Source organism: Knufia obscura (assembly GCF_036327395.1).
Source record: "Knufia obscura strain CCFEE 5817 isolate CBS 148926 chromosome Unknown scaffold_1, whole genome shotgun sequence".
Classification (NCBI taxonomy): domain Eukaryota; kingdom Fungi; phylum Ascomycota; class Eurotiomycetes; order Chaetothyriales; family Trichomeriaceae; genus Knufia; species Knufia obscura.
This window is the reverse complement of record NW_027042687.1, coordinates 2,273,335-2,292,972: the sequence shown is the minus strand read 5'-3', so window position 1 is coordinate 2,292,972 and position 19,638 is coordinate 2,273,335. Positions and strand designations below refer to the sequence as shown.

Genomic DNA, 19,638 nt, shown 5'->3' with positions numbered 1-19,638 from the left:
GCAGAACCGTAACATGCCTCCTGGCGCTTTAAGTAATCTAGGATCAGATGATGTAGGCCCTCGTGCCCCAGCCATCCAAGATCCCACTTAAGCATGCCCTTCTCCTTCATTTTACGCGCGCTCATGACGCTCATCCAAATTCTAAGAGCAACAGCCTCCACCCAGCGCCTCGTAATGCTGATTGAAAGTAAAGACATGTAAGAAGAACAGAGAGGAGAAGTGGCGTGGTGGCTATTTCTATGCAGTCGTAAACAATGAAAGTCCGACTCCGATCAAATGAAATGCGGCACTGTGCAAAGGTCGAGTCACGCAGGCGATGCTATCGGTTTCGGTGGTTCTGCGCCAGGCGGTGGCATCTGTATCCTGTTAGCCTTCATCTCATCCATTCCACTGTAGCTCAACTCACATCAAACCCCTGCTTATCAGCCATTAACCTCCCCAACCCAATACCCACACCCTCAATAACAGCCAGGAAAATACCACACATTATCGCACCGTTCCTCGCAGCCTTCCACCCCCCTCTCACAGCCAAACACCCACCCGTAAAGAAACCCGCAATGATAGAATTGTACGGATCCTCCTTCTGTCTCACGCCTTTTACCGCGCAGTCGAACGTGCTGAACATGCCGCCCCACACGCCGAAGTTGCCGCCTGTTACTGGCGCTCGTGCTTTTATCGCTGTGATCATGCCTATCCTTCTTTCTCCGTACGGCGAGTTCCGGAACCCTTTTACGCCGTGCCAGAGACTGCCTCCGATTGCTCCCATTGAGAAGGCGCCGCCGAAATCTGAGAGGGCTACCCAGGGGCAGGGGTCGCGGGAGTGATCCATGGTGGGAGTGTTTTATATGTGATGAAAAGAGGGAGAATGAGTTGTCGAAGAAGAGGTGATGAGTGAGTTGATCGCTCCTGCTTGTACCAATGCGATGAATGAGGTACCGATGTGCTTAGGGTCTGATCGTGAGGATTGAGAAGTGGCGTAAAGGTTGATTTCTGATAGAAGTCTAGGACGCGCTGGATAACAGATTAATGGATGTACGAGTATGCGATGGCGATGGTCTTTGCTATGGCAGGCGAAATCTACTCCGAAATGAATCTGAACCCCATGCAACGAAATCTGGAAACTTTCGTCGATCGCCAGTCGGCACGTGATCCCACTCCTAGATTACTACTCTAGAGTACGTACACCCCATCTTCACTTCCCGCTTCTCCTTTTCCTGCACACATTAGCAGAATACGTTTGTTCTTTGTTCGCTCTAGAAGATTCAATCCCATTGTCCCTACACAAGAAACCAACAAAGCTCATTGTCTCTCCAGTGGAAGGCCCATCTCCGCCGCAAGCATTACCTCCACCATTTCCCCTTTCTTCCCTTTACTTCCTTTCACGAGCACGACCGTGCTACGCCGTGACTGTGCCTGAGCCCAGCGACCACGCCGTGGTTGCACGCCCAGTGAGCTGTACCCGCCTGCAACGCCCAAGCGTGACCCAGCCGAGTGTGACACCCATCGTTCTTCGACTTCGACTCGTAGATGTCCGTCGTGCTCGTTTTTCTCTTTCGCCTACAGTGCTAGACGCTCTTGCATGACTTCCTTTCAAGTTCTGGTTACTTTGAACCCCTCTTAGCAGGGAAGATTGTCCAGGTTTCTCAAAGTCATGCATTGATAAGTTAGGTACGAATATAATGCTATTCATTTTCGAAGCACAAGAAACGTGAGGTCTCAGAGGTATAAATGTTACGGGTCATGGCACATGGGCAGATCTAGCTTGGTAAAGGTCGAGTGATGGCTCATATATGCAATCAAAAGGGCGACAAAGTTTTGGGGATCGAGTGCGTCTTCGTAATGAAAAGGGGGTCCCTCCACGCGTAACATTGCAGCAAACGCATAGTATGCCAGTACATATCTGCTACCTGAGAATCGAGATGTAACATTATGCCAGCGATGTCCTCGCGATGTACCCATTGTGCTCCTAGCTCCTTGCTCCTTGCATTCTTGCCATTCCGAGCGTGACCCTCTGTCATCGAAACCCGTCGTTGTCCTTCCTAGACTTTTGCCTTGACTTTCGTCATTATCTGGCTCAACTAGAGCTTCCCATGCCTAGCCTTGAAAATGGATATCTTATCGTCGTAAAAGAGAATCTCCCGTAGCCTGAACGCCTTCCGTTGTTGGTTCTGCCCATCGGCTTCTTCGTCATCATCCTCTTCGTCAGTCTCTCCCAACCCACTTGAGGTATGGCTGCCCATCTCCCAATTGTCACCTTCGTCATCTGACATCTCTGGTGCAGCGAAGTGGCCGATATGATGCGCTGCACCACCGTCATCGTGGTCTTCGTCTTCATCATCTTCGACCATTGTATGCGTTGTTATGCCTATTGTATTGTCATTGAAGCTGTTCGGTGATGGTGAGGCTCGGCGTAAATAGCTGGATTTGTATTCAAGAATTTCGAAGCATTTCTTCTCCACACCGAGGTAGCAGAGCTCGATTTCTGATCGGAGAGCGACAATGTCCAGAACCTGTAATGCGACGTCTCGCGGGTCGAAGGGCCGTCCATAAGGATGGTCCGCAATATGTGAGATGTGCAAACTCCTAAGATTTGTCGCATTGGGCAGTCGTTGCAAGAAGTAGTGCCAGTTCTTGTAGTCGATGCTCAAACTTAGTTCCCGTAATTGCATCTTGCCACTTGTTATGCAGGTGATCAAATCTTGATGGCAGATCCATCTTTTCCAGCTTGTGTCAACAATGTCTCGTTCCCTTTCACGGTCACGTAGGATGGGTCTGTCTTTGAGCTCGCTGTCAATGAGCAATTTTCTGAGACTACTTCTGTGCCTGCGCACAGCCGATCGATATATCTCGTCTATCGTGACCGTCGATTTGTATGCATTAGTCTCCTGGAGGAAGAGCCATTCGAGAGTATCAGGCGCCAAGGTATCCTTGATGAAGGTCAATAGTGCTTTCGAGACAGTGTCTGTATGTATCCTGCGAATGTTGAGCTTGTAGTCTGACGGATCAACGAGATTGAATGATGTGCTACTACTTCTTTGTCGTGCTGCGGCAGAACCCAATTTTGATAGTGGGGTCTTGTTGCGAAGCGGAGCAGGCGTGAATGTTTTCCTTAACGCTTTCCATAATTGCTCATGGTTCATACACCCTAGAAGGGTCAAGGACTCGAGTCGTGCCCAGTCAATGGATCGTGACAGAACAGGTATGGACAGGTATATTCGCTCCAACTCGAGTACAGTCAATCTAAGTTTCCGACTCTGATTTTCGCGGGCAGCCTGGTCAAACATTCGTTCAGTAGTCCTCTGAGGTGTGATGGCAGGTGCGACGGGCGTTCCATGCTGGCCAGGCGGGACAAGTGGCATGCCCTCCGAATCGTCCTGTAAAGTCTGTGCTGAGAGCAGCACTCCAAGCTGATTAATTTCTGGACTTGTCATCTCCTCATGATGATACGTATCTTTCACGGGGACATTTGATCTGAGGTCCTCTGGAAGGTTTGGGTGTGATTCTGATAGAGGTACAGCCATCGGAGCAGGTGTGCTCACGACCCTGCTGGCAGCGAAAGCCGAGCAAAAGCGGCCGACGAGTATTCCAAGGATCCCACCTGGTCTTGCAGGCTCGTCGTTCCCCAGAAATGGTGGCGGAACTCCCGATCTGTCTTCGATTGGTCGGAACGGCACATCTCGCTGGGCGTGCAACGCTATGCCTACCCGCAATTCTTGTAGCCTGTCAAGTGATCGCTCAAGTAGGATACTCAGCTCTTCAGCATATGGGACCTCATCTATATCTAGCACGCTTATGCTCTTTAAAGGAGGCAGAATCGAGAAGGTCGGAAACTCAACGGTGGGATATGGTGGTATGTGGAAAAGTGAGGAGGCTGTGCCGTGCACCAGAGAAGGCAGATTTGCGTGATGCATAGATGAGCCAGGAGGTGGGCCAGCGTCTCTGTTATCATGCCACCGCACCCAGACCTTCTCGAGCCGGCAGTCCTGCCCATCGTTGCGGTTTCCAAGTGATGCTAGAGCAAGCCAGACATCTCGAAGCACGCCGGTAGGCATGTCCCAAGTAAAGGCTTCAAGGTTGCGCATGCGGCCCAAAGCCAGTGCGACCAAAGTACCGAGCATTTTTCCACCTTCTTTTGTGATCAAGTACTCTGCGACCCAATCAGATGGACCGTTGCCTAGGCTGAATTTGCGCGTATGTTGGGCAAAGTAATTACCCCTTCGTATCCTGGTTGGAATATTCCGAGACTGTAGGGTAGTGCGTGTGGGCTGATTATCCTGGCAATGCTGGCAAGACCGGCAACCTTGTTGCTGGTATGGCGCCTCCCCAAAGACATCATGAGCCATGACGAGCGTAGCCAGACCGTAGGTTAGAGCATCGACACCAACCCTGCTTTCCACCGTGGGGTTGGCCTCTGGCCATACAATGTCGAACCGTGAGTAGATGTGCGGTGTAACGAGACCGTGTAGTGACGAGTGGACTAGTGCCAGCGACGTGAGGTCGTTCGTATGAGAGACATGGCTCACCACGCATTGTAGGATGTCGAAAGGCAAGTCCAGTAATTGCAACGGTCTGCTTTTTTCAGCAACTCCGTACCATTCAGTGGCCCTCTCTTGCAATAACCTCCTCAGGAGTGTCTGTGTTCGGCTCGACTGTTGGTCTGTAGGAGGTGGCCTCTCTGCGGGCTTCGAATCTGCGGTCATGGCTGCGTCGACTTTATTCACGGGGATAAAACTTGGGTTTTGAGAACGCATCGGCAGGAGAACGGTGGGAATTGTGGTTTCGGGCTCAGAGCGCAACGTGCTCAACGTGCTCTGAGCCAAGCGTTCTGTATCACACTGTCCTCATATCACTATGACGGTGTGCTAAAGGTGTGGTAGATCGGGATCGGTGACCACAGGGTCGGCGGGATTGTTTTTCGTTAATAGGCTGAGAATTGAGGGATATCATGTGGTGTTAGAAGTGAATACACATGGTACGCACTGTATGTGATGCACTACAGCAGCTGGCAAACCACAATCTAGAGGGCTGGTTCGCTCTTTTTAGCGCTTGCGTTTAACCGCGATCGGCTACGGCAGGCGCGACTGATCACAAGCGCGTGCCTTCCCCGCGCCAAGTGGACCCCGTCTTGCCTGGTGGTTGTTTCCACGTCGCGTTCAAGTTGAGCGGACGAACACCTCGTACTCTGTCATGCATGTTGCTATACTTTTGCTATATCACTCTAAGCCATACTGAATGCCAGCTTGCTCGTCCCGTACTGAGCCTCAACCTCAGCCATACGGTCCAAGACCATGATTGCTGATGACTTCCAGCATTGATGGCAAGCACGGTGGGCTACTGAATCAATTTTTTGCCGCCTGGAGATATTTGTGCCAAACCGCAGTCATTTGTCTACTTCTGACACTCATTATTGCTCTGCGACTGATTCAGAATTCGCTGTTGCCGCTTCTAGTTCGATCCATAATGACAATCAGGAAATATGTCACGGATTCAACGCCTATGGAAGTCGAAGAGATTCAGGATGCCAAGGTACGAAACGCCGTGCTTCGGCTCAAGCAGTTGAAGAATCACGACCATGATCTTCAATCATGTTACTACTGGTATGCTCACGAGAAATTCAATTTTGAAGCTGCAGCTGCTCGATTGCAGTGTGAGGGCCCTGCTGCCGTATCGCAGGAATCTCACAAGGATGAATTTGACACAGACAGCACGCAGACCGGCGTGTTCCCTGCAGAGATCTGGCACATCATCTCTGCTAAACTCGAAAACGATGAGCTGATCTCCTTACGTTCCACAAATCGGGGGCTCGCTGACATAGCAGCTGAATATCTTGTCCAGACCATTCGTCTGGATACAAGCTTCGAGTCCTTCGCTCGATTTCAGAATATTGCCAACCACTCACTGCTGCGAAAGGGCGTCACCAAGATCACCTTCGAGGCTGGTCTCCTTGGCAACGTGGGCTGCATTCACAACTATTCCAGGTAAGTAAAGATAACCACCGTCTCAAGAACATTCATTGAATGGAATAGGCACTTCGATCGACCGGAGCACGCTGACTTTAAGCCTCAACCACGTTCACTCGCCGAGAAATCCGACCGAGCAGATCGTCTGTACGCCAGGAGCATGGCCAAGTTCGAGAAGGAAGTGGAGGAGAAATATCTAGCTTATCGAAACGTCTTCGAAGCACAGCAATTGCTGGTGGAAGGTCCAAAGGATCACTTTATGCGATGCATCGAAGACTTCCCGAGACTAGAGGAGGTCGCATTGCAGACGGATGGCCTTTGCTCGCACACAATGTCTCGACAGTTTCGAGACAAATACCTCACAGACTGTGCCGTTCCTCTGAACAGATACTCGTCACACACGGCCTGGCAGCTCCAGATGATTCTACGTCCAGGCATCAAACGCCTCACAGCACGCCACTTGTCGCCCAAATTCTTTGACGGCAAAGACAACAGAAATCTACAGTGGCTCCAGGCCAGATTTGAGCACCTAGCGGTCCTACGCCTCAGCTTTAGGCAAGATCTTGAGGAGGATGCCGCTGATGATGCCGCATCTGTGCCAGTAAGAAGCAGAATGCTCAAGAATACTTGTCTCAACGACGTCTTGGAATCAGCTGTCAATTTGAAAACTTTGGCCGTCGACTTCTCAGGTACCGAAAGAACAGCTGCCAGTCTTGCGCAGATAACTCACCAAATATCTTTTCCGCATCTGGAGCAACTCAATCTAGACTTCTTCGAAGCGGCAGAGGATGTTCTTCTCCGATTTCTCAAGGCCCAACCAAAGCTCCATAGCGTGAGCCTAGGCTTCATCGTCCTCACCGCCGGCAGTTGGGCTTCATTGGTCCGAGATATGCGCACCGATCTCGAGCTCAAGGGCTGTTCTCTATGGGGAGTGCTAGAGGATCCTACTGGGATCTATTGCACTGATCTATGTGATCGAGACATGTGGGTTGATGGCGACAGATTCACTCTGGAAATGGCACTGGATATGCACATTACTGACAAGACAAACAACTATTCCAATACTGGCTGCAAAGACGAAGCAGAATTTGACCTTTGCTGGAATCCTATCCACCGGTACGATGACAATGATTTCCGAGATGACGAGGATCTTGAATTCGAGTTCGGTCCTGTCGATGGCGATGAAGACGACGAAAGTGACACGGACCTCTCGCTGGCATCATCTACGGAAGAGGACGCTGATGAAGATGACGAAAGTCTGCCAGATCTCGAGGAGATCACGACTACACCAATGAGCGTGGAATAAAATGGAGAGAGTGCAGAATTACGAACCATAGATGTGCCATGGTTGAAGCGTTCAAGCATTGTCGGCCCCTGTTATTGCGATGATACAGCTAGAAAGTGGTGTTCAAGGTGGGTCTTGTTTCATCGCACTATGTCAGCATATGTTTATGGAAGATGGTTGATGGAGCAATTGCAAGAAATGTACAAACAAGTTCGAGATTGTCGCAATCGTGTATGGTTCATGAGCTGTGGAAAGCTCTGTGTACAACATGGACAGTTGATATGGGCTAATGCCATTCTATCTCAACTGCTTTCAGCCAGAAACTCAACACATACATTAGTCTTTACACAAAATCCGAAGCATATATAGTCTTACAGCGCCGTAACCAACCCAGCCCAAGAACCCGACCTCTTCTTCTACCTTCTTCCACCACTCACGAGTAGTACCCACTACTCCTCACCCGCCCACCCTTACTAGTAATCTCAATCTTCCCATACTTATTCATCGACACATTCTCATCACCCGTCGCCCAAACACCCCTCGTCTCATTCGCAATCGTCGTATTTGCACCCCCTTCCTGTTTCCACACCTCCTCAACCTCCTCCCTCTTCTTACTCTTCTTCCCCCCTTCTTCACCCTCACCTTCTCAAAAAACACATAAGACGCATAGAACACCTTACTCGTATTCCCCGCCATAGGCCCCTTCTTCCGCAGAAACGACGTCACCTGTCCGGACTGAATCGGCGTTGCATCCCGCCCTTGACACGCCGAGATTTCCCTGCAGAACGAGGCCTGCGTTGTCCCGGCGCTGCGTAGGTGCGCGTTGATTTTGTTCCGGATGTCGTCGCAGGTATCATAGATGGGGACGGTGCCGGATTCTTCGCCGGAGAGGTGGATGGCGGTTATGTCGGTGGTCTTATCCTCGCCTTTCTTAGTTGTCCCGGCTTTTTTGGTCGACGTGGATGCCTTCGGCATACTTATACCGTTGTCCTCCATTGCGGCGAACAGCAGATGTCCTGCTACGTAGGTGTTGTTCCCCATTCCTGCGTGCGGCCCGCTCATCCGCAGGAAGCTGTTGTATGATTTGGAGGAAACGCCGAGTTTTCTTTGGAGCTCGCCAATTTTCATGCCGCCGGTGGTTGTGAGCCGGTTTAGACGCGTGCGGATTTGGTTGCAGTTGTAGCGGATGGGGAATTCGTCGTGGTTGTCAGGGTCTATGTCGCGGAGGGAGTCGATTGTTTTGGGTGAGTTAGTTGAGGCAGATTTTGTGGTTGAGGCGCGATTCGAGGGAGTGTTGGTGGGCGCATTTTCTTTGTCATTGTTGCGGTGGCGGAAGACCAGGAGATGTTGGATATTGCTTTCTATGTGGACGCGTTAGAGGTTGTGGGGTTGGGGTGGGAGTGGAGTGGATTGCTTACCTGGGTGTTGTTTGCTGAGGTTACGGCGCGGTTGGGGTCTGTTTCTGTGAGAGGCATGGTTGTGGGTGTGTATTTTCCCTACTGTTTAGAGTGGAACGGAGAAGAAGAACAGCGTTTAGGGGTGGGGGAGTACTTGTTGTGTCGGTACCTTGTAGCACGCGTCTGGGAAACGACGTCATCGGCGATCAACACCCCGGATATGTCATCGACGCGAGAGCAGCTGACAGGGGGTGAGACTGGATCCACTGGACTTCGAGCTTCAACGGCGCTGGAGTCTACGAGTCAAGCTCCTGAGCGTCGAACTGCCCTTACAGTGCAGACTACCTCCCAAGGTGATTTGGGGCACATTCTTCGACAGTTTGTGTGCGTTATACCGAGCAAGTACAATTGTAGCTCCTTAGCGATGAGGAGCAGTCCAAGGCTCGAGAACTGACAGGGAACAATTACTATATCTTCACGCCAGGACTGTGAACATTACAGTACTGCACGAAAAGATAAAGACAAGAAAAGCAAGCGTTCGAATGTGTTCTGAATTGTGCTAATTGCCATCGATACTGAGTACCTCAATTGTTTCTACTGATAAAGCAGGGTCGTGCTTGTTGTACGAGCTGCAAGGTCTATTTGTTTTTTGGTCATGGCCTATTCATCCTTCATGTTTGAAACCCATGTTTCAATTAAGCGACCATAGACCCAAGGGTAAGAATACTTGCCATCCCAACGCCATCCGGGGGTATCAAAATGATTACGGCGTAAACACCGACCGTAGAAAAGTGTTCGTAAGACATAAACTGTTGAAGAAGTGAGAATGTTTTGTCAGGAGGTGATTATGGAGACGACGAAACCAGCAGGCCATCTAGTCCAGGTTGATCACGTCGTTGGGATTTGGTATGTGCCGATGGTTGCTGTTTCGACTTTGACCGCTTTGGTTGCTACGCCGCTGTGTATTTGGTGGGGGCGGTTTGACTTCTTGTGGAGGAGCCGTCATGACACGGGTTGTGCCACTGGAGTTCTGCTGCATGCTTCGCGGACGACCTTGCTGGGAACTGCTGCTTTGCCGCTGGATCGGTGGCCTTGGTTGGGGCTGATTTCCCGGAGCGGTGGGTCCTGCATTGTTGTCTCTGTTGGGCCCTGGATCTGGTCCCGGTTGGTTGGGCGTGTCTGCTACCTTGGCAATATTGTCTTTTAACCACTCCAAGATCGTATCGTGTACAGCGATGATAAGTCGGTAAGGACTGGTTGTCACGCAGGAAGCTGAAGTGTCCATACCTATCCATCCTTGATCATCCGTAGCAGAAAAGATTCTGTCTTTCATTCGCTGTTTGAGATCCAGGCTGGTATAAGATTGACGATGATAGCTTTTGAACTCTTCAATAGCGGGACGAACGATCCAAGCAAGTTTTCTGCCACTTCCACTCAGCTCGGGCAGAATCTCAAGTCGTACAAGCATGTTTAGTGGCGTTTCATCGCGCTGAATATCTTTTCTAAATGATGCATTAACGGCTGAGAAATGAACAGCGAAGCGCACCATGTCTCTAGCGATGACATGCATTCGGAGCCATTTGTGGGACTCTTTGAGATCCAGAGATGCCATTTCAGGTACATCCTGCGGATTGAGTTTTCCTTGCAAGTATTGAAGAGCATTGAGGAGCGGTAGTGTCAAATGCAATTCGACCAAGAGCTTCCTCAGACGCTTCGACAATGGTGCATGGCCTGCTCCGAACGTTGGATCAATGTGCTGCGACACAAGACAGTGCGGGTTCTTTTCTTCGGGTAGAAGTTTGATCCGCGATGCACCCTTCGGCGCTTCGAACAGCAATGCCAGACTGAGGTTTGTTGCCTGGCCGGTGTAGTAACTGATGACGATATCCTTCAGAGTGAGTCGTTCCATTTTCAATTCGCCTTTCTTGTGCACAAGCTTGATGCACGATATCAGATCGTCGATGTAGTGTAATCGAGCCATGGCCGTAGGCATTTTGTTCTCGCCAACAGCGCACTTTAGCCTCAGCATCAGTGTTCGCTTTTTGGTCTGAATTTCCATTGAAGAATCGAGTCCTGCATCTGCAAGCGCGCTTAAGGTGTCCGCCGGTGCTTTCAAAGAAGCTAAAACAACTAGAGTGAATCCTGATGAAACCCTCTTAGAGTTCAATGGCGACACAACAATATCCCGGCCTATAGACTCAAGCAGTTCATCACTGCTCAACTGCACCTTCATGATAGGGTGCCTTTCGGTGCTGGTAGGTAGGTTGGACCTAAGACCTATCTGCTCGCAACCTTGTTGAGATGTTTGAAGCCCGATGGTGGCTGCTGCGCTGTCTGCTAAACTATCGAAGTATTGGAAGGACAACTTCTGCTGTACATGGATAGGACCCTGGAGGAGCTTCTGCACAGAGCGTTTGCCATTGGAAGGATCGTGCACAAGCCACCAGAAGTCACCATCAGCACCAAACGAGGCAGCCAAAAGCCAGTCCTCCGACCATTCAGGCTGCCTCAAGAACACTGCGCGCAAAGCAGATGGTCCGAAGAGCTCTCTGACCTCGTTAGAAGAAGGCTTTCGACCAGCTAAGACTTGCAGTGGTGTGTTCTGTATGGCTCTGGTCAAGACAGTCTGATTCAGACCGCATCGCAAGGCAGGAAATCGTTTCACAAAGTCTTCGACAATGTTCTTTGATCGTGCCAATTCCTGTTGAAACCGGTTTGCTCGATCACTGGCTGGCGACAGAACGATATTCCCACCCACAGGATCGCATGTCACCTGTATGCTGCTGATTCTTGATAGTTCGATAGACAAGCTGCAATCGAAGGCATCAGTTGAAGATAGCGATTGATCCATTTGTAGCTCGTTGTCCGCAAATAGCTTGCTTGTCCCCAACTTCTCGTACATGCCATCGAAGACAAAGTTCGTGTGCTGTGCAATCACTTGATTGAGAACATTTTCGAATGACAAGTGAAGCAGATCCAATTCTATGTCGTGATTTGTGACCAGTTTGCCGTGTCGCATCCAACGTAAGCCAATGAACGGGGTAGGGAAGTGGTTGAGGCTCGAGCGGCCGCTGTTGAGGGTGAGCTCAATCCAACTTTTGCTTGATGATCTTCTTGTCCAATACTGTACGACGAGCGTTCGCTTGATCATTTCAATACGGAGGTGTCCTGCCCATAAGCCCTGTGTCAGATTCAGAGCCTGGATGTGTAGTTCCTTAAGCTTCTGGGAAAGCGCAAGCTCATGCAAGAAATTGTATGCTCCAACTAGGCCTTTGGTGGCTAATTCTGCATTGACGATATTTGTGATCTCGTCAAGTAGATCTTGTGATACCGAAGGTGCCGGCTTGAAGTTGAATTTTACGTTTACCATGAGATATTTGGAGTTATGGTCCTCGTCCATGACGGAGACGGCCAGATCGAATTCGTTAGGCACCTTGAATGTCACCCGCCCATCGTGTATGTGCCATTCGCTCAACGGTGGTGGTATGCTCTCTTCGGCCATCATGCGCACTTGGAGAATGCTGTTCAAGCGCCGAATTGTCGAGAGAATCTGTCTATCATCGAGTTCCCTCTGTTGCGCGTAGCCAAGGTCTGGAAGATTTTCAATTCTGCCTGCCGCCAGTATTGTCATCGCGGTGTCTAGATCAGGGGCAGCATCATGGCGGGTTACAATATAATTGATCCACTCGAAAAGTTGGTCGTTGGCTGAGATAAAGGATCGCCGCAATTCATGGAGGTAGAAATTGAGGGCAATGGTCACCCTGTTCTCGCCAGATTGCGGACTCCATTGGAGGATGACCAGAAGTTTGATCAAGACCTGCTTATGTTTTTCTGCGAAGTCCCAAAGCTTTTGTTTCTTGTCCTTCTCTTCTTTCACCCTTTTCTCCGGATTGCGCATATCTTCGCCATTTTGAATCTTCGCGAGAACGTCCAGCAGAGCGACCAGGTCAGACCAGCACTCTTGCGCAGCTCTCTCGACCAAACGCGATGTCGGTACGTAAGCGTCCTCGGGTATCCTGCGCAGCATCTCCAAGATTTCTTCCGGTAATTCGTCCATCTTGATCGAAGGAGCCTGCGGAGCCGAAGACACGTTCAGAGTGGGTTGCGTTATACCGTTGGTGGTAGCAGTCTTATTTTCCAGTGCTTTTGTTCCATGCGGCGACGCACTGAAGCCTTCAGTGACAGCGCCATTGCCGTTTGCTTGTGGCTGAGGGCTCCTGCTTTGTGAAATTCCATTAGTGCTATGATGGCCGTTCATCTCTCCGTTGCCGCTGCTCATCTCGTATTGACTGCGCCTTCGCAGATTTCCAACATATCGCTATGCGCGAACGGCGCAAATGGAGGAGTCTAGAAGACTCTCCTCGCCCCTCCACCACTTGCACTTTGATCGAAAGAAGGGTCTGGCACGCTGCCTGCACGTACACAAATCCTTCGCGGTAACCGCTCGTTCTCACAGGAAGGAAACGTCTCCTCTCGGCGACGTCAATCCAAGTCCAAGTTCTGTCTATCGTGCAGGCGCGAAGTCGTGGCCGACGCTGGCGACTCGTGATCGTCAGGCAGTTGTTGCCAGGTAGAACAGTTGAAGAGTTACAGCGCCGAACGGTGATCAGATAGGAACTGCGTGACGGACAGCGGCACTGGGTCGAGTGCCACGATGAACAGTGGTGTGAGAGAAAGCACCGAAGGGCAGCACAGAGACACCGAAAAGAGTGACCTCTGACGATGTAGTGGTTGGCGATCAAATCGGAGCGAGGAATGCGCTAGCCGGAACCAGCTTCAGTCAGAGTCGTTTACCCGAAGTGAGGCCAGAGATGAAAGTCATGTGACAGAACCATCGCTAATGTTTGCTCAATTTGCTCGGTTTACCGTCCTCCGAAGCCTCTACCGATGTACGAACAATCGTTTCTTTTCACATGACAGTCTACTTTTCACCACAACTCGTGCGCCATGACGCCCAGTAGCTCATACGCCCGCTCTCCTTACCCTGGAACCATAGTCCGCACCGTCGAATCAGCAGCGCGTACAACAATGTTATTGACTAGCAATCGTGGGCATTTCGAAGTCGCCTACTTTCACCAAGCCCTTCCCTCAGTCCATGTCCCGGCGTAGATAGCAGTCATGGAATAAACGATTGGGTTCTGTTCTTCTAGCACTGGTTGTACAAGTCATGCTTCTCCAATGCACTCTGACATCTGATATGCAGATGATCTGCCCTAGTCTCATGGTGCACGGTTAGCTCGATAGAGTTCCCGCATTCCGTGGGTCAGCTTGTTGTCATATCTCAACCAGGCCATTTAAAATGATTTTGGCCAAAGAAATATGTAGCACTAGAAACTTTACATCAGGTTTACTACTGTTTACGATTTGCATTTCTGACGAGGAGAGACTGCTTGCAAAGCCACCTTCCGGATCTTGTGCCTAGAGCAGCGGCGACAAGCTATAAGAGCTGCTGAATGATGACTGACGGTCGGCAGGCGCTTTCGAGATTCAAGCGAAGTGTGATGGAGGCATGTCATCAAAATCGCTGCATGCATGCCTGGCACCCGACTGTCGTGCAAGCTACGAGAGCTAAGCTATCCAGGTGCAGGTCATGCCTTCCCTCTCGGTTGAGTTCTGCTTTCCTATTTGCTGTCGGCAAGCACAGTGTGATCGTGTCTGATAAAGTCTTCCAGCTAGAGGCCGCACTCCATCCGCTTCCCTCGACGGCGCCTGCCAAACCGTGCCAGTAAATACTTCGCGCACTCACCATGAGGGCAATTGACCTTCGCTTTTTGACGACCATGGTCACTGACGAAATAATTGCCTACCATGGATCCTATAAACAAAATGAAGGTCTCCAAGTCAACGTAATAGCACAAGGTCCGAGTGCTGGTGTGGGCATGACATCTTGCCTTCGGAGGCAGTTGCTCCGTTCTCCGGAGACTGCTGACACGTCCGACAGCCCGTGCAATGGTTCGTTTGTCGACCTCCAGCTCAGCAGCTCTCCTGCATCCTTCCTGGCATGACAATCTGACTTGACGCGATTACGCGTTTCTAGGTCCCTCGCAACGATCCCTTTCATTTTCACAATGCGCGTCCTACTCTACCTCGAGCAAACTCGAAGAATTCCCACCGAAGCCTAGTCTCACCCACCCCGTCTGTTGAGGGCGACGATGAGCATGAATCTGACGACGAGACCGACGAATCGTTGACGAACTATACAGATACAGAAATGGCACCTCAAGCGCACGAGGATGAAGACACAAGGCCAACATCACAGAAAGAGTTGGCAGGCTGGTATGCCTATGGCTGGGCGGCTGAGGTCTTCGCCATCTGTGCCATGGGTAGTTTCTTGCCTGTTGCCCTTGAGCAGCTTGCTCGGGATCAAGGAGTACTTCTCAGTGACGGCCACACACCCTGCAAAACGACCTGGCCTTCGCCCGACATTCCTTCTCATATGATGCTTCTCAGCGCACCAAAGCGTCGTGAGCTACCGGCTTGTATCATTCGTCTCGGTAGGATTGAGATCAACACTGCAAGCTTTGCCATGTACACATTCTCCATCAGCGTGCTAGTTCAGTCACTGCTGATAGTGTCTATGTCGGGCGCAGCAGATCATGGTCGATTCCGAAAACAATTCCTTCTTGGTTTCGCATTCATGGGCGCTGCTGCATTGATCGCTTTCCTGGCAGTGGTACCTGACGTCTATCTTCTCGGAGCACTACTTGCGATCGTTTCGAACACTTGTTTCGGGGCCTCCTTCGTTCTCTTGAACAGTTATATTCCCCTCCTGGTTCGAAACCATCCTACCATACAAGAAGCACAATTTGAGCCTGGAGAAACAGATTCCTTGTTGAACAACCAGCGTAGACAATCCTACAGTCACGATTACCGATCTAACGAGTCTGTATCACCGCTCCTACCTCAGGATGAATCGGATGACACTCGACCGCTAGGTCCCAATCCTGCCGCAGTCTCGGCAAAGATGAAGCTGGCTACTCGCATCTCCTCGAACGGCATCGGCATAGGCTACCTCGCTGGTCTCTTGGTACAGATAAGTTTGATCTTTGTGCTCGCAGCTACTGGATCTACGACGTTTTCACTGCGGCTTGTCCTCTGTATCGTCGGTCTGTGGTGGGGCTTGTTTTCCATCCCGACAGCATTATGGCTTCGACCTCGACCAGGACCACCATTACCATCGCGTTTGGCAGGCTGGACGGGATACGTGAAGTATTCTTGGGGCGCATTGTTCAAGACCATCCGCCGCGCGAAACAACTCCGCGATATTGTGACATTCTTGGCTGCTTGGTTCTTGTTGAGCGATGCTATTGCTTCGATTAGCGGTACAGCTACACTGTTCGCCAAGACCAACATAGGCATGAAGCCTACACAAGTAGCACTAATCAGTGTCCTTGGAACAATTTCGGGCTGCTTCGGAGCATTTTACTGGTCGACCTTCTCAAGGTACTTTAACCTGAGAGCCTCCCAGACAATCATTGCATGTGTCCTGTTGCTCGAGATAATCCCTTTGTACGGCATCCTTGGCTTCATCCCGGCAGTGAAAGATGCTGGATTTGGACTTCAACAACCAATAGAGATCTACTGCCTGGGAATTATCTACGGCTTGGTACTTGGTGGTCTTTCAAGCTATTGTAGAGCAGTTTTCGGCGAGCTCGTCCCACCGGGCTTCGAAGCCTCGTTCTACAGCTTGTATGCTATTACGGACAAAGGATCGAGTATCTTTGGACCCGCGATTATTGGGGCTATCACAGATCGTTACGGAGACATTCGGCCTGCGTTCGTCTTCCTCGCAATCCTGGTCTGCTTGCCACTGCCTCTTCTGCTTATGGTGGATGTGGATAGAGGGAGGGCAGATGCAGCAGCGATGGCACTTGAACTTGAAGGCAAGAACGAGGGGCTAGTTCGGCGCATACCGACGATCAGGCTTCCGGAAGAAGAAGACGACTGAGTACACGGCTCCTGAAGATGATTGTGCTCATGTGAATCTGTGTGCCTCAGAACGGATTTGAATCGAGATTCTGCTCATCAACCATGGCTAGAGTGAGATGAGGTTTCCTACCTACGAGCTGAGCTGCATTCAAGGAGGTGGTGGACACTCGAGGACGGGTCACCGTGTCGACTGGCATTGCAGCGTTCATCAGCATTTCGGAGTTTGCATCAAGGCAGCTGCATTGTTGCTGTGCAGTTTCATGGATGAATAGAATCGGCTTTGTTTGCAACGTCGTCGTTGCATTTACAATGGTAAACACACTCAACTACTTTCTTGTTTGTTTGACAGCAAATGCTTAATCTCTCGTGACTTCGAGGTCGGTCGACTTCACATGCTGCTCGGATAGGGGCGGAATTCGTGCTGGTTGTGCATCGCTGACCAATTCAAAGGCAGTGCGGCCCCTAGGACCCTGCCTTCGCCTGCCGAGACGAGTGGGGCCTGTGTCCGCTAGCCCACCGCATATCGCCTCTAGTGCATTGCTGAACCGCACCTCGATTGTTTCAGCGTTGCAGCTGAGTTGCGAAAAGGACACCTGTTTCGAGACTCGTCACTAATCCGGTTGAACCAGATTCTTTTATCTGGAGAACACTCGCCGACTTTTCTAGTCTTTTTGGGTTTGGTATTTCAGGTACTCGTACTGACAATCCAAACCTTCGACGTCCCTCACTTCTTGACTTCGACTTCCCTGGTGGACGCACATTACTAAGACACAACTACGTTCGCCAGATCCGCCATGCGCACATTCAGATCGCTGGCCGCTCTGGCCCTTGCCAGCAGTGGGTTGGTTCATTGTAGCGATGTCACAGACCTCAAGACGGACACGTTCAAGGACTACGTCTCATCGAACAGTTTAGCACTTATCGAGTTCTTTGCACCATGGTAAGCGCCACTGAAGCTCAGAGTCTCCTGTCTAGTACTTACACTCTCCAGGTGCGGCCACTGCAAAGCCCTTGCCCCAGAATACGAGGAAGCTGCTACCCAGCTGAAAGAGAAGAACGTCGCACTGGCCAAGGTAGATTGCACAGTTGAGGCAGATCTATGCAGGGAATATGGTGTTGAAGGTTATCCAACCGTCAAGGTCTTCCGAGGCCTCGACAACATCAAGCCATACCAAGGTGCCAGAAAGGCTCCCCAGTAAGTCGACTCGGTGGCCATGCCGGACCCAAGCTGACTGGCCACAGGATTGTCTCATACATGACCAAACAGCAATTGCCAGCTGTCTCCCTCCTCACTAAAGACACCCTCGAAGAGTTCAAGACGACTGACAAGGTCGTCCTTGTGGCATACATTGCCTCCGACGACAAGGCCTCAAACCAGACCTACTCTTCTCTGGCCGAGAACGCCCGAGACGAATACATCTTCGGAGCCACAAACGACGCTGAGCTCGCAAAAGCAGAAGGAGTTACACAGCCAGCTGTTGTCCTTTACAAGGACTTCGACGAGGGCAAGTCCACCTTCAGTGACAAGTTCACCGAAGAAGCTCTCCAGACCTTCGCAAAGACCGCATCTACCCCACTCGTCGGCGAAGTTGGTCCAGAAACATACCAAGGGTACATGGGAGCCGGCATTCCACTAGCCTACATCTTCAGTGAAACCCCAGAAGAGCGGGCTGAGCTTGCAAAGACACTCAAGCCAGTCGCCGAGAAGTACAAGGGCAAGATCAACTTCGCAACCATTGATGCCAAGTCATTTGGTGCTCATGCCGGTAACCTCAACTTGCCAACCGATAAGTGGCCGGCTTTCGCCATCCAAGACACCCTGACCGACGAGAAATACCCCTTCGACGGCAACAAGCTCACAGAGAAGAAGATCGGTGCCTTCGTCAAGGACTACGCCGATGGCAAGCTTGAGCCGTCTGTCAAGTCCGAGCCAGTACCAGACAAGAACGATGGACCTGTTACAGTTCTCGTAGCCACCGAGTTCAAGAAGCTCGTTATCGACCAGGCTGACAAGGACGTTCTCGTCGAGTTCTATGCTCCTTGGTGCGGCCACTGCAAGGCTTTGGCCCCCACCTACGAGAAACTAGGCGAGCTTTACCAGGGAAGCGATTTCGCCGATAAGGTTGTGATCGCCAAGGTCGATGCCACAGCCAATGACGTCCCGGAGAAGATCCAGGGCTTCCCAACCATCAAGCTCTACCCAGCCAACAAGAAGGATTCACCAGTTGACTACTCCGGCAGCCGAACGTTCGAGGATCTTGCCAACTTTATCAAGGAGAACGGTAGCCACAAGATCGATGGCCTTGCTGCTGCTGACAAGGATGCCGAGGATGATGATTCTGTCATGACTGATATCCCCGACACAATGGCTAAGGCTGCACCTGCTGCTACCGAGAGTGCCAAGGGTGCCGCCGAGAAGGTGAAGGATGCGGCCAAGGAAGCTGCTGAGATGGTTGGAACATTTGTCGATGACAGCGACATTCCTCAAGATCACCATGATGAGTTGTAGGACGGCGCTGGATGGGAGAATGAGCTTCGACGCTAGCAGATTTGGAGTTACGCTCAAAAGCGATTACTGTCAGTGGCGTCCTTCTGGGATGTCTATGAAGTCGAGATGACTGATGAAGACGATTAAGATGAATTGAATTATTGACGATCAGCCCTCCCTTTTGCTCAGTCCACACGACGTACGTTGGCTGCTGATACTCACTAGCTCAAAGCTTTATGCCATGTACTCTGGCGTTGACTGGTTATCTCGACGCTCTAAATTGTGGTCCCAAGGATACTAACAGTCTGCGACCGAAAAAAGCTTTGAAGCTTTTGGCATTCCAGAATTCCCGACCTCGCCATCGCCCCTTCTTTATGCCCGCCTGCCAACCTCTTACCATCAGGCAAGGGCTTGCATAGTGCAACGGGCTCTTTACTTCTCTAAGGGCACCACATCGCGACCTATGCTGCAGAGCATCATAATGGTCCTGATGGGCTCGTATCTTCATCTTTTTGGCTGAGGTAGACATCTCAGTGACATTACCCTTCTTACATGTTCATGGCCTCTACATTATCTACC

At 50.9% G+C, this 19,638-nt stretch overlaps 7 protein-coding genes across 7 annotated transcripts; 3 read left to right on the top strand and 4 right to left on the bottom strand.

Annotated features, from left to right (window-relative positions):
- Nucleotides 1–305: 305 nt before the first annotated feature.
- Nucleotides 306–829, bottom strand: TIM17 (translocase of the inner membrane; the record flags this gene model as incomplete). The annotated part of the gene is made up of 2 exons (XM_064869316.1): nucleotides 306–356; nucleotides 407–829. The coding sequence occupies 2 exons, from the start codon at nucleotides 827–829 to the stop codon at nucleotides 306–308; spliced, it is 474 nt and encodes a 157-aa protein (XP_064734813.1).
- A 1,249-nt stretch (nucleotides 830–2,078) lies between these two features.
- Nucleotides 2,079–4,700, bottom strand: PMZ80_000865 (uncharacterized protein; the record flags this gene model as incomplete). The annotated part of the gene is made up of 1 exon (XM_064869315.1): nucleotides 2,079–4,700. One exon carries the CDS (start codon nucleotides 4,698–4,700, stop codon nucleotides 2,079–2,081), a length of 2,622 nt encoding a protein of 873 aa, XP_064734812.1.
- A 760-nt stretch (nucleotides 4,701–5,460) lies between these two features.
- Nucleotides 5,461–7,266, top strand: PMZ80_000864 (uncharacterized protein; the record flags this gene model as incomplete). The annotated part of the gene is made up of 2 exons (XM_064869314.1): nucleotides 5,461–5,978; nucleotides 6,027–7,266. 2 exons carry the CDS (start codon nucleotides 5,461–5,463, stop codon nucleotides 7,264–7,266), a joined length of 1,758 nt encoding a protein of 585 aa, XP_064734811.1.
- Nucleotides 7,267–7,678: 412 nt separating this feature from the next.
- PMZ80_000863 (uncharacterized protein) lies at nucleotides 7,679–8,720 on the bottom strand (the record flags this gene model as incomplete). The annotated part of the gene is made up of 3 exons (XM_064869313.1): nucleotides 7,679–7,872; nucleotides 7,926–8,606; nucleotides 8,660–8,720. 3 exons carry the CDS (start codon nucleotides 8,718–8,720, stop codon nucleotides 7,679–7,681), a joined length of 936 nt encoding a protein of 311 aa, XP_064734810.1.
- A 796-nt stretch (nucleotides 8,721–9,516) lies between these two features.
- RGR1 (mediator complex subunit) lies at nucleotides 9,517–12,921 on the bottom strand (the record flags this gene model as incomplete). Its single annotated transcript, XM_064869312.1, has 1 exon — nucleotides 9,517–12,921. One exon carries the CDS (start codon nucleotides 12,919–12,921, stop codon nucleotides 9,517–9,519), a length of 3,405 nt encoding a protein of 1,134 aa, XP_064734809.1.
- Nucleotides 12,922–14,468: 1,547 nt separating this feature from the next.
- On the top strand, nucleotides 14,469–16,590 carry ATG22 (Autophagy protein 22; the record flags this gene model as incomplete). The annotated part of the gene is made up of 2 exons (XM_064869311.1): nucleotides 14,469–14,474; nucleotides 14,680–16,590. The coding sequence occupies 2 exons, from the start codon at nucleotides 14,469–14,471 to the stop codon at nucleotides 16,588–16,590; spliced, it is 1,917 nt and encodes a 638-aa protein (XP_064734808.1).
- A 775-nt stretch (nucleotides 16,591–17,365) lies between these two features.
- Nucleotides 17,366–19,080, top strand: PDI1 (protein disulfide-isomerase precursor; the record flags this gene model as incomplete). The annotated part of the gene is made up of 3 exons (XM_064869310.1): nucleotides 17,366–17,511; nucleotides 17,563–17,766; nucleotides 17,814–19,080. 3 exons carry the CDS (start codon nucleotides 17,366–17,368, stop codon nucleotides 19,078–19,080), a joined length of 1,617 nt encoding a protein of 538 aa, XP_064734807.1.
- Between the last annotated feature and the right edge of the window lie 558 nt (nucleotides 19,081–19,638).